General features: G+C 35.1%; 1 protein-coding gene across 1 annotated transcript in view; it reads right to left on the bottom strand.

Moving 5' to 3' along the window:
- The window catches only part of LOC105832659 (intraflagellar transport protein 140 homolog), a 164,527-nt gene that overhangs the window by 102,291 nt on the left and 47,271 nt on the right, over positions 1 to 14,965 (bottom strand). Inside the window, exon 4 of the mRNA XM_036286695.1 lies at positions 11,020 to 11,239. Within this exon, the coding sequence (XP_036142588.1) occupies positions 11,020 to 11,239 (220 nt within the window). The remainder of the gene's footprint in view (positions 1 to 11,019; positions 11,240 to 14,965) is intronic.

Raw genomic sequence — 14,965 nt, 5'->3', positions numbered from 1 at the left:
GGTTTGAAGGTGTGAAAGTTGAGACATTTTTGCGGTTTTTCGATATATCTCGTAAACTAAACAAAATATTAAAAAATGTTTTATACAAAAGTTTTACAGCATAAATACCTCCATTTAACTACGCTATTTATTTTTCAAAAAAAAAAAAAAAATTTTTTTGTTTATAAAAAATTTTTTTTTTAAATAAATGTGCTACATGTGCTCTTCTTTTTACTTATGTGAACTTTTCTTTCCTATTGATCCTTTAGTGAGAAGATCTGATCGAACTGCCTCATCTTCATACTTCTTTCATATTCCTTCCCACAGGATCACCACTTACAGGAATTCTTTCCATTTATCTGCTATCTATTTCTGGCATTCACTTCTTGAAAATATAGTATTTGCGCCTTCGTTTCTCATCTTTAAGACTCTTCTCCGCTCATTTTGGCTTGTTTCTGAGTTTGCATGATGTTGCTTCATATGGCTTGTTACTTTTCTATGACCCTATTTTTTTACTTGTATACCTTATATTAGTTCGAATCCAAAGTCTACTTTAATTTTAGTGTTAAGTGCTAGTTTAAGTTATATTTTATGATACTCTTTATTGGACTTTCATTTGCGCTTTCTTTTTGCTATTCATTCAACTTGTTATTCTTATTTTTTACATTATATATCTTTTGTTATTGTACCTTTGCCCTACAGTTTATGCTTGGGCATAATAAACAAATCAATCAATCAATCAATCTCTCTCTCTCTCTCTATCCCTCCTCTTTCTCTCTCTCTTTCTCCCCCCTCTTTCTTTCTCTCCCCCCCCCTCTCTCTCTCTCAGCATAAGTAATGCTATTCCCCTTTTTTTCTTATGTAATATCCTGAGTGAAAATTTAACCTCGCCAACACCTAGCGATGGTGTAGCGAAAACGTGTTTTATATTACCCCTGTCTAGCCAAAATAAATAGCACTGAAACAATAATGTAACGCTCAAAATATATAAGTACTAGACAAATGTAATGTCTCCTAGCAAACTAACGATCTAGTCATCAGCTAGCCTGGGCTAGTTTAAAAATATTGTTGTAAGTGTGATACACTCACACAAGAAATGTCGCAAGTAATAAAAGGTGTCAAGTGACACCTCACGCGTGACGGTCTACATACCGGGCGTCGCACCAGTCAATGCACCCGGTTGCTTAATACACAACACTCAAAATCTCCTGATTTTGGGGTGGAATCTGTATAGCCAGCAATTGCTGGCTAACCAAGAGCACTAACCGAAGGCCAGTGACCGCGGAAGTACTCTCTCCGGTTATACGCCAAAAATCGGTGTATATAAACACCGATGTACAGACAACGAGCGGGCTTACTTGCACATTATTCAGCGACGAACGTATGTCGCACGATACTTTGTCACGAGTTTATTAAGTGTAACTCAGTTGTAACTAAGAAAGAGAAAATATATAGTGTTATTCTACAAACGGCTTGATCTCTCACGGAACCTGACCCGAGGAGTCACGGCAGCGATCCCGAATACCGTGTTTCTGAAATAAGGGGCACAACAATATACGAAATAAATTTTTATTTTTTTTTACTTATTTATTACAGCTGAACATTTTTGTTAATTAAACTAAACTCTTGAAAAATTTATTATACATCCACATATATATTATATTATTTATAGATATTATATTATCTAATAATTTTTTCATAAAATGTCTATTTATTAAAGCCAGAGTTCAAACCTAGTGTACTGCAGTGGGCGTCACTACCCACATAAAAATTGACCAGTGAATGTCCAGTGGACGTCCATTAAACCTCCAAAGATCCATAGGACGTCTATGTCCATGATGGATGTCAGATAGACGTTTATCAGAAATCCAATAAACCTCCATAGCTCTATGGGATATTTATTTCCATAATAAAAGTTAGACATTATAGATCTACTAAATTTTTATAGTTCTATGAATACCCAGGTAGCAAGGTGTCGTCTAATTGACGTCATTTTTTGGTCATTTTATGACGAAGCAGACGTCACTAATTGACGTCTTAATGACATTAAAATGACGGTTTAATGTCACAGACCGTTGACGTCACAATAAAGACGACATTTTAACGTCATTTTTATGATTATCCCAGGTAGTAAAAGTCGCCGTTATTTTGACGTTTTAGAAAATATTTCGGGTATATGTTCTACATATGCAGTACTTGCATTGTGAAAATATTGAAATAATATAATTATAATCTAAAAAAAAAATTTACGTTGTTTCTCAACAAGCATTGTTACCCACCACACCATGGTCACATCTGGGATTGCCTAACTTCCGCGGTCACCTATCCAATTCTGAACCGCCGTCGACATTGCTTGACTTCGAGGATCGTACGCAACCTAGCACTTCGTGATGATCCCTAAACACTTAATGCTCATGAATACATATATATTTATTATAGATCAGTTCAATAAATGTTAGAAACATGAAACTTGTAGTTATTTTTATAAATATTTTTATAAATAAATATAAATTTACAATTTTTTTCCTGATTTTACATATGCGAAATAACATGTAGAATAACTTATAAAAATTTTTGCTCTGTTCTTTTAATAAAGTTAAATTATACTCTAGACAGCACGCAATATTTATAAAATATTTATAAAATATCAATTAACTGACGTTATTAATTAGTCAAGCATATGACGTCGGAAATACGTTGTAGGATGGATAAATGACTGACGTAATTAATAGGTCAAAAAATGACGTTACTATTACGTCTTAATTTGGTAACATGACGTCCGTGACCTTAAATTACGAATTATTGACGTCCAGTGGACGTTACCTTGCTGCCTGGGTATTTATTTCCATGGTAGCAGTCAGATAGATGATCCATTTTTCCTCCATAATAGATCTTTGTCAAACATCCTGAAAGATATCCATCACATGTTACGCGGATCATTAATAAAGGCCTCATGGAGTCTCGATGGACGACTAATCAATATTTCGTGGACAATTAGTAAAGGCTTCACGGAGCCTCGATAGACGACCGACCGACGTTTCATGGAATCTGCAGCACAAGGTATGGCGGAGAAAGCTGTGCAATCTATAAAACTTAATTTAAAAAAGAAATTGCTAAAATGTAAAACAAATTCAAGTATTGATTGTAAGGTAACAAAGTATTTACTGTATTCTCGAAATACTCTTTGTACGAAGATTGGAGTCGCTCCAGCAGAGTTAGTTTTAAGACAGTTGCCGAACAAAATTTACAATGTTAAAATCGGATTTCAATCGTGCTCAAAAACATGGCATTAAAAATGTTATGCCTTGTTTTTCCCCCGGTCAATCAGTTTTCGTTAAAGCTGTTGAGAACAAAGAAGTCAAGTGGTAGCCAGCTAAAATTATAGAGTGAAAAAGTTATGCAACGTATTTAGTTCATACAACTAATAAAACAAAAAGTGTATCATGTGAGTAATATTAAGGTAAATAAAAGAGCATCAAGTAAATTTAAGTAAGCCGGGAGTCAAAGTACCAGTTATAGAAGCGTTTTTAAGTAATTCTAGTAAACAAGAATGCAAATCGGTTAACTATCAAAGTTTAAAAAGTCCAAACTCCGATACCAACGGTAGTATCATTTTGGACCAGGAAAATAAAGAGACTAACTGTTCGGGATGCCGACGGCCTCACAAAAGTTTCGGCATCATTCGCGTGGCAGGCCGTCGGTCATGATGAGTCGCACGGCGTCGTCACGATCTTGTCACGCGCCTCCTTAACTACTGTGGAGTTTCTCGACAAAGATCATGCGAAAACAGAGGCTCGCGTTGCCCCTTCTAACATCTCGATCTTTTCTAAACCACGCACTACCGATTGTAGTGAGTCAGTCGTTCGAAACTCAGCGCTAACGATACTTCGCTCTGCGGATAGTTGCCATTTTTTATTTGTTCCATTCGCGAAGAGTTGTCCGCTCAAAAAAAAAACTTCACTTGCGTCTCCGTTCGCATCACAGTTCGTCGTTCTATGCAAACCGGTGTATCGTGACGCAGTTTGCTTCCTCGTTTTTGAGATTAATTTTTTATTAATTGTAAGTTACCCGCGCTTATCGAAGCTCGTGAGTCGGTAGTCGACTCTCTCTCGCGAACGTCCCCTGCCTCGCGTACCAGATCGCTGTCGCCTCGCGCGCAAGATTTCCGATCACGCGAAGGCTTCAAGTCAGAAGCTCTTCAAGATTTCCGCTCCGGATCACAGTGGCAGGTAAACCGGACGACAAGAAGATTTCCGAAAAGTTGCATTAAGAGTCGGTTCGCCGCTCGCTTCGATTGTAAGTGATAAGCATAAAGCTTGAAGTTTATGTGTGAACGCTGTTTTCTCATTTCTTTCCTCAACTCCACTCCGCTAACAAACCGCAGTTTTTCAAATTCGCTTCGCGCCTCACTCGGGACGGAATCCGGCATCGGGGCAATCTCATCGACATTAACGCCCGAACACTGACCAACCGGCACTCTCGGCACCGACAAACACAAACAGGTCAAATAGCTCTATAATTCATAAATCCCAAAGGATAATTAAAAAAAAACTGAAGCATATAGTCATTCATAAAATGTACTTGTTGGGGAATTATTGTCTTTGACTTTTCAATTTTTGTTCCGATATCAGCTTGACAACAAATTCGTATAATGACTCTAGCAGTCATAGCATTGTAAATTCCCGTTACAGACATTTGTTGATTTCGGTGTTTTAACGTACAGTCGCTTCGACGCTTTTAATGAAATATTGTGTGCTGATTTTTTTTATTGTTATTAATTATGTCTTGTTACAAAAATTTGACTAACTCATCGTGTTACGTGACGCATTTAATTATAAATGTCAATGCAATTGAAAATTTCTCATATTAACTGTAAATCTCAACTGCTCTCTTAAATGTCAGTGCAATTAATTTACTAATTAGTGACTTTATTATAGTCTACCACATGTTTGTTTCTTTGGGAGAATCTTCGATGTCTGTACATGATTAATATTAGCTGCGTTTTAATTCAAGGTTGTATTCCTTTTAGATTTATTACACATTGAAACTTTTGTTAATGGCTTTTGTCACATCCGTTCTTGTATTAAACGTAATGTATTATTCAATGTCTGTACATGATTAATTTTAGCTGCGTTTGAATTCAAGGTAGTTGTATTCCTTTTAGATTTATTACACATTTAAACTTTTGTTAATGGCTTTTATCACATCCGTTCTTGTATTAAACGTAATGTATTATTTGATTTGTATTTTGGTTATAGACTATCATTTGATAAGGGCCTAAACGAAGGCAGAAACGTTATGAGCATTTACTAATAAACATTACTTTGGCCACTATCGATTAGTTAATAATTTTTCCAATTTGTTGGGTAATGTTGTTTTTCCAAACTAATAATAGGGGGGAAAGTGCAGCATATGGATAGATTATAAGGACTTGTGTAGAGAGCCTAAGTCTAGCGGGGCGCTAGTAGGAGTGTGCATTCGCGGTCTATCATTGCCGGGATTGTCGGCTCGTCTCGTGCACCCAAAATAATTTGTGCCCATTCTAATATACAGTGTTGATGAGTGCGTAATCGCGCGCTATTAGATTATCACTATTATTGCTCTTTCATTTGCGCGTACAACTTTCATCTTGTTAATTCTTCTACCTTTCATTTCTTCATTATTTAAATAAATTCTCATTATTTGTTACGCCATATATTGTACAAGTTTATTTGGATAAACTTCCGAAAAGCCCATACCACCGATTTTTTTTATACTCTAGATTCTTACGTATTTCGACGTGCTGATTACGAATATGATAGTGAAAATTGGCGCAAATTTGATTCTCATGGCGAAAACCTTGAAAAAACCATAAAAATCATGGTTTTTTCTATTTATTTTCCTAAATAATGAGAATTTTGAAAAATACTTTAGATAAAAGTTATAGATCTCATCGAAATACACATTTTATGTTCTATTGATTTTTGCCGTAAAAACAATAGTTTTTGAGAAAAACTAGCAGCGCCCCGAGGCAGGGGGAGAGTGTGAGTGGACCTCGCTATGCGTGGAAAAGAGAAAGAGGTCGACTACTCCCAGTTTATTTTTATACTCTCACTCGCAGGTGGCAGAATTTACTAGGTGGAAGTAGTCGGCCCCCCCCCTCCGCGGGGGCTACGCCCCCGCTCCGGGTAGGGGCCTCAGATGGCTGAAAGTGGGGGTTAGCCGGAGTAGGGAGCTCCGCGTGGAAAGTCACAAACCATTACTGTATGCGGACCCCGTCCCCTCCCCACTATCAAGACCATTTTGGTGCTAGTGATGGTCAAAAACTTATACCACACCTAAAAATGGGTGGATCATGCTTCGCATGGAAAATTCCAATGGTACAGAAAACACATGAGCAAAGCTCACTTCTTTCCAGTATTAACTAATAAAATTAACTAATAAAACTCGAATTGTGTTACATGAGTTATATAAAGTTTTGAACATTTAACGTCGTTTTTCTCAAAAACTATTGTTTTTACAGCGAAAATCAATAGAACATAAAATGTGTATTTCGATGAGATCTATACCTTTTATCTGAAGTATTTTTCAAAATTTTCATTATTTACGGAGATAAATGGAAAAAACCATAATTTTTATGGTTTTTTCAAGGTTTTCGCCATGAAAATCAAATTTGCGCCAATTTTCACTATTATATTCGTAATCAACACGTCGAAATACGTAAGAATCCAGAGTATAAAAAAAATCGGAGGTATGGGCTTTTCGGAAGTACACCCGTTTATTTCGTTCCTGTGTTATTTCGCGTGGTATCTCTAGCTTGGGATTAACGGGATTATAGTGAAGCAAAAACTTGGCGTGCCCAGCTCGTATTTTTTCTATACTTCCAAGACTCTATGTTATTGACATCCATAATACAAACAAGAATGCGATTAATATGTTGGGTTTCGTTTTACTATCAGTTTTTGCTTCACTATCTATTTATTATTGGTAACATTTCCATTTTTTAAATAATTATTTAAGATTTTATAGATTTTTAAGTGTTCTTTTCAAATATACTTGACTAATTGTATTGATCTCGTACCATTTTTGAAAACGTTTATGTACTTGACATATCTTTTTTATCTTTGTAAAGTTTTTGATAGGTTATTATTCTTTCATTATTTTATTTGTACAAATAATTTTCATATTATATAACATTGATAGGTCATTGCGTTTTAACGTTTTCCTTTATTATTAATTAATTTTTTATATAAATAAAGTGTAAAAAAGTGTTTTTTCATAAAAAATTCATGTCAGAATGAAAGAAGAATTATGAAGCCGCGAAAATTAATATACGGAGGTTTTTTGATCACTGATTACGAATCCGCCATCAGATTTCGATAATTCTTTTTTAAAACGGTAGATCCAATAAAGCGGTTCACAATTTTGAGAGTATTTTTTTATCGGTTTTTCATGGAAATTGCCCAAATAAAACAGTTACGTGACATCCACGTGGAACCTACGTGATTTACATGGATTACGTGAATGCAGGTTTTTCCACAAGTTATCCACGTGGATGCAATGTTCTTTTTTCATCACTGCATCAAATTCTTTTATTCTTGAAATATCTATTAGATTTTCTGTGGATATAACTGTTGAGAAATATTTATAGAAAATTTACATGTATATATCGAGGAACGCTGCACGCTTTCACCAGTTAGTGCACGACGCCGGTGGCGGTGTAACTCTCGAGAGTAAGGTGCACCCGACGCGGTACATAAAGACCACCCACAACACAATTAAGACAAGTAATAATTAGTTTTCTGCCAGATGTGGAAGAGGACCGCTACACAATACTTTTATGATTTACTCATTTTAATTGAGTGAATAATTCACTACAAGAAAAGTGAAACCTTCACTCCAGTCAAATAAAGAGATCACTTATCAAGCAAAAAATTCGATTTTATAAAAAGTGAGATGTCACTCTATTTTGAGTAGCATCGTATTTACGTTTAGAATGAAGTTCCATTCTTTTGGAGTGATGTTTTACTACAAGAAATTTAGAGGGTACGTGTATATTACGAGGATGTTTCTAAAATTCCTAAAATTTTTATGTAGTTTTTACGTAGAATCTATGATCGCATCCACATAAATTCTAGTACCGTTTTTGAGTCCACTCGAATATTCACGTAGATTTCACGATGCCGATCCACGTACATAACGTGCATATCACGTATTGTTTTATTGAAGTGGTATACAAGGGTTTTTCGGATCGCTGATTACGAATTTGCCATCAGATTTTGACGATTTTTCAAAATAACGGATTCAATATGGCGGCTTACAATTTTTTATTTTTTTAATCTGTTTTTGAGCCTCGAGTAGTAAGCGTCGCCTCAGAAATCTGACTAAAAAAAGAAACTAACTCCAACCACTGCATTATACTAATATTGCATACTCAAATTTCGTAAAATTCAATTTACAGTTCTTTATTATTCAAAAGCATATATATTTTCATTAACTTTTATAAAAAAAATAACAACATATCTAAAATAACAAGACTGTTTTTTACTAAAAAAAACGTCAGCGATTCGAAACTCCTGTATACAAATTTCCATGAAAAATCGATAAAAAATACTCAAAATTATGAGCCGCCATTTTAAAAAAGAATCGTCAAAATCTGATGGCGAATTCGTAATTAGCGCCCCAAAAAACGTTTGTATACAAATTTTCATAAAAATTCAATTAATAGAAAAATGTGTGCCATAAAGGGTTAAAAAAGCATACACGCACACACTTAATGCCTTTTTTATCTTTTATAAAAAAATTTTAAATTTGTTGTTTAATTGTTAGTTGCTTATTTCTTGTTTGTAATATATGTTTGTATAAGACTGTAAGTTTGAAATTGCCCCGTAATAGAGCCAAAATAACGAACGATTACGGTATTTTATAAATCTAGTGACTTTAATAACGCAAATGTCAGAATGAAACGAAAGGTATTACAAAGTAATCAATCGTGCGAGATTTGGGGAAAATAGCCTGTAGAATAATTTCCGCACAACTTTTCCGCACGGTTGATCAGTGGGAAAATGAATTACTTGTAGGAGAAAACTACACGTGCACAATCAGCGATTTTCCGGCCAATCAGGGCCATTCGAAAAAGACTCCTTTCGTCGAGTGGCCTTCACTTGGACATAGTACAATTGGACACAGTGCAGATGGACACGTTGCAAATGGACACAAAATAATGTACACGGTTCAAATGAACACAGTTCATTTGAACACAGGAATTTTGGACAAAGTAACTTTTGGACACACAGGGCATAAATTTTGGATACGATAAAAATGTACGCCGATAGAAATGTACAGTGTACAATTAAACGGGAGTGATTCAATGACACACAGTACAATTGGACAGGTTGTAATTGCACACCGTGCTATTGAACACATAAAATTACACACCATTCGATTGGACACGTTGCATTTGCGCACAGTTGCTTTTGGACACAACACATATTTTTGTAAAATTTTTAACACACGCATGCATGCATATAAATTTGTTATTAACTTTGTTAATTAAACATTTGTTACATTGAACACGGTGCACTTGCGCACAGTTCTTTTGCGAACAGTTCGTTTGTACACAGTTCTTTTGCTCATAGTTTTTTTGCGCATAGTTCTTTTGCGCACAATTCTTTTGCACACAGTTCTTAAGCGCACATTCAACCGGATCGCATCTAGGTATAAAGGTTGACTGGCTTTTTTGTGATAAATTTTGGAACTCACCTCATCATGTGTATATATTTATGTTATTACATTTTCATTACAGGTATTTGTGATAACGCATTATTAGAGCAGCAAAACCATGCATAAGAATCATGTATATTAATAAATTAAGAATGTAATAGCATGAATATATAACAAAGTAAAGTTTACATGTATTTGAAGATTTCCAATGCAATGATTTCCACGCAAAACGAGTTGCCGCTTCTTAGGCTGGTATTCATAGTCGGATCTTATATTTAAGATTATTTTAAGGACTGTCTTAAGATTCCATCAGCCAATCACAGAGCCGTATTAGCATCTTAAGCATTACTTGAGACAATCTTGAAATAAGATTCAACTATGAATACCGGCCTTTACATGCATCAACAGTCATAATTTATGAATATCTAGATGCAATCCGCTTGACTGTGTGCAAACAAACTGTGCGGAAAAGAACTGTGTGCAAACAAACTGTGCACAAAAGAACTAAAGGTAAAAGAACTGTGTGCAAATGCACTGTGCTCAATGTAACAAATGTTTAGTTAATAAAGTTAAAAATAAATTTCACATGCATGTGTGCATGTGTATGTTAAAAATTTTACAAAAATATGTGTTGTGTTCAAAAGCAACTGTACGCAAATGCAACGTGTCCAATTGAACGATGTGCAAGTTTATGTGTCCAATAGCACGGTGTGCAATTGCAACGTGTCCAATTGTACTGTGCGCAAATTAAGGCTAAACGGTGTACATTTGTAACGTATCCAAAATTTATGTCCTGTATATCCAAAAGTTACTTTGTCCAAAATTCCTGTGTCTAAATAAACCGTGTCCATTTGAACGTGTACATTATTTTGTGCCCATTTTCAATGTATCCATTTCCACTGTGTCTAATTGTACTCTGTCCAAATAAGCCGCTCCCCCATTTTCGACACACATGTAACAAAAAAGTATATTTCGAGTACTTTCTGACAAGATGCCAAAAAATTTTTAGTGTCGTAATTTAAAAAACTGACTTGACACAACATATATTTAGAAAACTTGAAAAAGTGTAATATTTTTAAGTTCATTTTTAACCGTGGTGAAAAACTTAAAAAATTTTTAACCAAATGATTGGAAAACTATTTTTATGTACTTCCAAATGCTTTTTTTAATCTTTCTGCGACCATTACAAAAATATTAAATTTTTTCTTTCGCTCTGAAATTAGGAAAACTTTCCCGAACTTTTGAGCGGTACTGTATATCTTCTCACGCATGAAATACACATAAAGTTTGATTAATTTGAATAAATCTATGATTATAAAATTTTGAAACATTACTTACCATTGTTCTTGCAAAACGCCAAGCTAGTGCATATTTCCTGAGGAGTAGCGACGTTTCTATTGGATAAGTCCGGAGGCGACAAAACGTATGTATCGCCTGTGTGGAGATCCCAGCATCGTACAGCGAGCTCTCCCGTTAGCACGGCTAATGTATTTCCACCAATCCAACATAGAGTGGTACCAGTCGCGCGTGATGCGTCGCTTCTACCGCTTAGTTTTACCTGAAACAATAAATTGTACAGTAATATAATATATACTGTAAAATCATGTACAGCGTATCCCAGAATGAATCATTCTTATTTTATAGGTGAAATTTTAAATTAAAATTTTCTTTACCAATTTTGGCTCAGATTACACAGGCATACAAAAAAAAAAAGTGGTTGGTCCGGCGGACTAGACTAGTCAATCCTTATGTATTTCGACCCGCTGAATCCGAATCTGAAGTCAGAATTGCAAAGTTAGCTCGCATTTTCTAACCTCAAAAAAAAATTTTTTTTTAATGTTGGTCCGGCGGACCAGACTAGTCTATTCTTATGTATTTCGACCCGCTGAATCCGAATCCAATGTCAGAATTGCAAAGTTAGCTCGCATTTCCTAACCTCAAAAAAAAATTTTTTTTTTAATGTTGGTCCGGCGAACTAGACTAGTCTATCCTTATGTATTTTGACCCGCTGAATCCAAATCCAAGGTCAGAATTGCTGAATTGACTCATTTTTTCCTAACCTCAAAAAAAAAATTTTTTTTTAACGTTAGTCCGGCGGACCAGACTAATCTATTTTTATGTATTTTGACCCGCTGAATCCAAATTCAAGGTCAGAATTGCTAAATTGGCTCATTTTTTCCTAACCTCAAAAAAAAATTTTTTTTTAACGTTGGTCCGACAGACCAGACTAATCTATTTTTATGTATTTTGACCCGCTGAATCCAAATTCAAGGTCAGAATTGCTAAATTGGCTCATTTTTTCCTAACCTTAAAAAAACATCTTATAAAAGCAGTTTAGGTCACATCTGTAGCAGATATGAGATACCACAAAACCGGAGAAACATTAATGACAAAATCAAAGATCTCTACAAAAATTCCTTCTGTATCGAAATCGCAAACCAAGAATCCAATTGGGTTCCCAAGAAAATATGTAGTTCTTGTTATAAAATGTTGCGAAGTTGTGAAAGGAACAAGACAAAACTGAGAATGAGAGTACCTGCCTATGGCAGGTACCTTCTATGGAAGAAACCGATGACCAGAGAAGATTGCTATTTCTGTATGACAAGTCTAAATGGAATAAACAACAGAAAAAAGTCGGCATTATGCTACGCCAATGTTTCGAGTTTAACGAAACCTATATATATATCAGCATCCGACGAAACAAACGATGAAGTCATGGATACAAGTATTACTTCTGAACTCAATCGAATAGAGATTGATGGAAGTTCGGAAGAATCTGAGATTGAAACTGAGAGCGAGACTAAAAGTTTAAGTAAATCAACTGATGGTGATGACTATGTTCCGTATAATATATCAAAAAAACCAGGAAAAATAACACAAGAGAAGGTGAACGATCTTGTTCGAGATTTGGGTTTGCCCAAAGATGGAGCAGAGTTTTTGGCGTCCTGGTTGAAACACAATGTTAAGGAGGCGAAAAATGTGAAAACCTCCTATTATCGTGACAGAGAATCAGAATATCGGCAATATTTCTTTGCAGATGAGGAACATTCATTAGTCTATTGTCACAATGTTATCGGATTAATGAACAAACTGAAACCTGGATGTTACAAGTCTGATGAGTGGAGACTATTTATCGATTCTTCTAAGAGAAGCTTGAAAGCAGTGTTGCTGCACAATACTAATGTATATGCCTCCATTCCTGTAGCGCACTCGGTAGTGATAAAAGAAGAGTACACAAACTTGAAAACAGTTCTTGAAAAAATTAAATACACAGAACATAGGTGGCAAATTTGTGGGGATCTAAAAATTCTCACCATATTATTGGGTCAACAATCAGGTTACACAAAAAATCCATGCTTTCTATGTGAATGGGATAGTAGAGATCGAACAAACCATTACATTAGAAAAGAATGGCCGACAAGAACGTCTCTGCAACCTGGGTCTAAAAATATCATAAATGAACCGTTAGTTGAGCCTTCAAAAGTTCTTCTTCCACCTCTTCATATCAAATTAGGACTCATGAAACAATGGGTGAAAGCTCTGAATAAAAATGGTGAATGCTACCAGTATTTACAAGAAAAATTTCCCAACATCTCTGATGCAAAATTGCGAAAAGAAATTTTTGATGGACCTCAAATACGTAAAATGTTGAGAGACGACAATTTTGTTACCAAAATGAATGAAGATGGAAGAGCAGCATGGCTGAGTTTCAAAGGTGTCACAGAAAATTTTTTAGAAAACCACAAAAATCAAGATTACATACAAAAGGTGGCGGAAATGATGGAGAACTATAAAAAACTAGGTTGCCTAATGAATCTTAAGTTGCATTTCTTAGATTCTCACATCGACTACTTCCCAGAAAATCTAGGTGATTATAGTGAAGAACAGGGAGAAAGATTTCATCAGGACATCAAGGAGATGGAGTTTCGATATCAAGGCAAATGGGATGTGAATATGATGGCTGATTTCTGCTGGACGCTCAAACGTGATGTCTCTGTGAAAGGGAAGAAACGTAAGAGAAAGCCATTGCACAGAACCTTCCAGAATAAAAGAGTTAGATATAATAGAAAAAGGGAGTGAATTTTCTACGCTATTTATTCACAGAAGCTCAAACTTGTCATACGTATGGAATTTTCCCCGGATAATGTGGTTACGCAAGCCTGCACGCTCCGGATTATACATTTGTGACCTAAACTGCTTTTATAAGATGTTTTTTTGAGGTTAGGAAAAAATAAGCCAATTTAGCAATTCTGACCTTGAATTTGGATTCAGCGGGTCAAAATACATAAAAATAGATTAGTCTGGTCTGTCGGACCAACGTTAAAAAAAAAAATTTTTTTTGAGGTTAGGAAAAAATGAGCCAATTTAGCAATTCTGACCTTGAATTTGGATTCAGCGGGTCAAAATACATAAAAATAGATTAGTCTGGTCCGCCGGACTAACGTTAAAAAAAAATTTTTTTTTGAGGTTAGGAAAAAATGAGTCATTTCAGCAATTCTGACCTTGGATTTGGATTCAGCGGGTCAAAATACATAAGGATAGACTAGTCTGGTTCGCCGGACCAACATTTAAAAAAAAATTTTTTTTGAGGTTAGAAAATGCGAGCTAACTTTGCAATTCTGACTTCAGATTCGGATTCAGCGGGTCGAAATACATAAGGATTGACTAGTCTAGTCCGCCGGACCAACCACTTTTTTTTTGTGTGCCTGTGTTATTATTAACTTAATTATTAATAAACGAAATTGATCAATCAGACGGGCGGAGTGTATGGATGCGTAGTATGTAATAGCTTGCTTAGGACCCCATGGGCTCCACGTGTTTATCACATTACTAAACTTTATTTTAATTTTTTGTATTAATAAATGATTAAATAAATAAATTTAAATTAATAAATAAATGAGAAATATGTAAATAACTAAATAAACTAATAAGGAAATAAATAAAAATAAATACAATTAGAAATTATTTCAATTTCTCCTTATTTTTTATTTTTAGTTAAATAATTAAGAACAGATGTTGCAACGTAAACTCACAGCAGATTTACGCCAAATATGCAACAGATCTGTATTCATAAATGATGACAGATTGGCGACAGATTTGTCGAATCTTTTCATTTCTTTTTTCATCACAGTTATAATTTTATTTGAGAATCAATGTAAGCAATCTCCTGGGAAGATTTATTAATTCAGAAGTACCCTAATAGCAAAATGCTAGCAGATTGCTAGCAGCTTGGCAGCAAATTCAATCAGATACCCATTGCAGATCCATAGCATTCTGTGTCCGC

This window comes from Monomorium pharaonis, chromosome 5 (genome assembly GCF_013373865.1).
Source record: "Monomorium pharaonis isolate MP-MQ-018 chromosome 5, ASM1337386v2, whole genome shotgun sequence".
NCBI classification, from domain to species: Eukaryota; Metazoa; Arthropoda; class Insecta; order Hymenoptera; family Formicidae; genus Monomorium; species Monomorium pharaonis.
The sequence above is the reverse complement of the archived record's forward strand: the minus strand, read 5'-3'. Positions and strand labels throughout refer to the sequence as shown.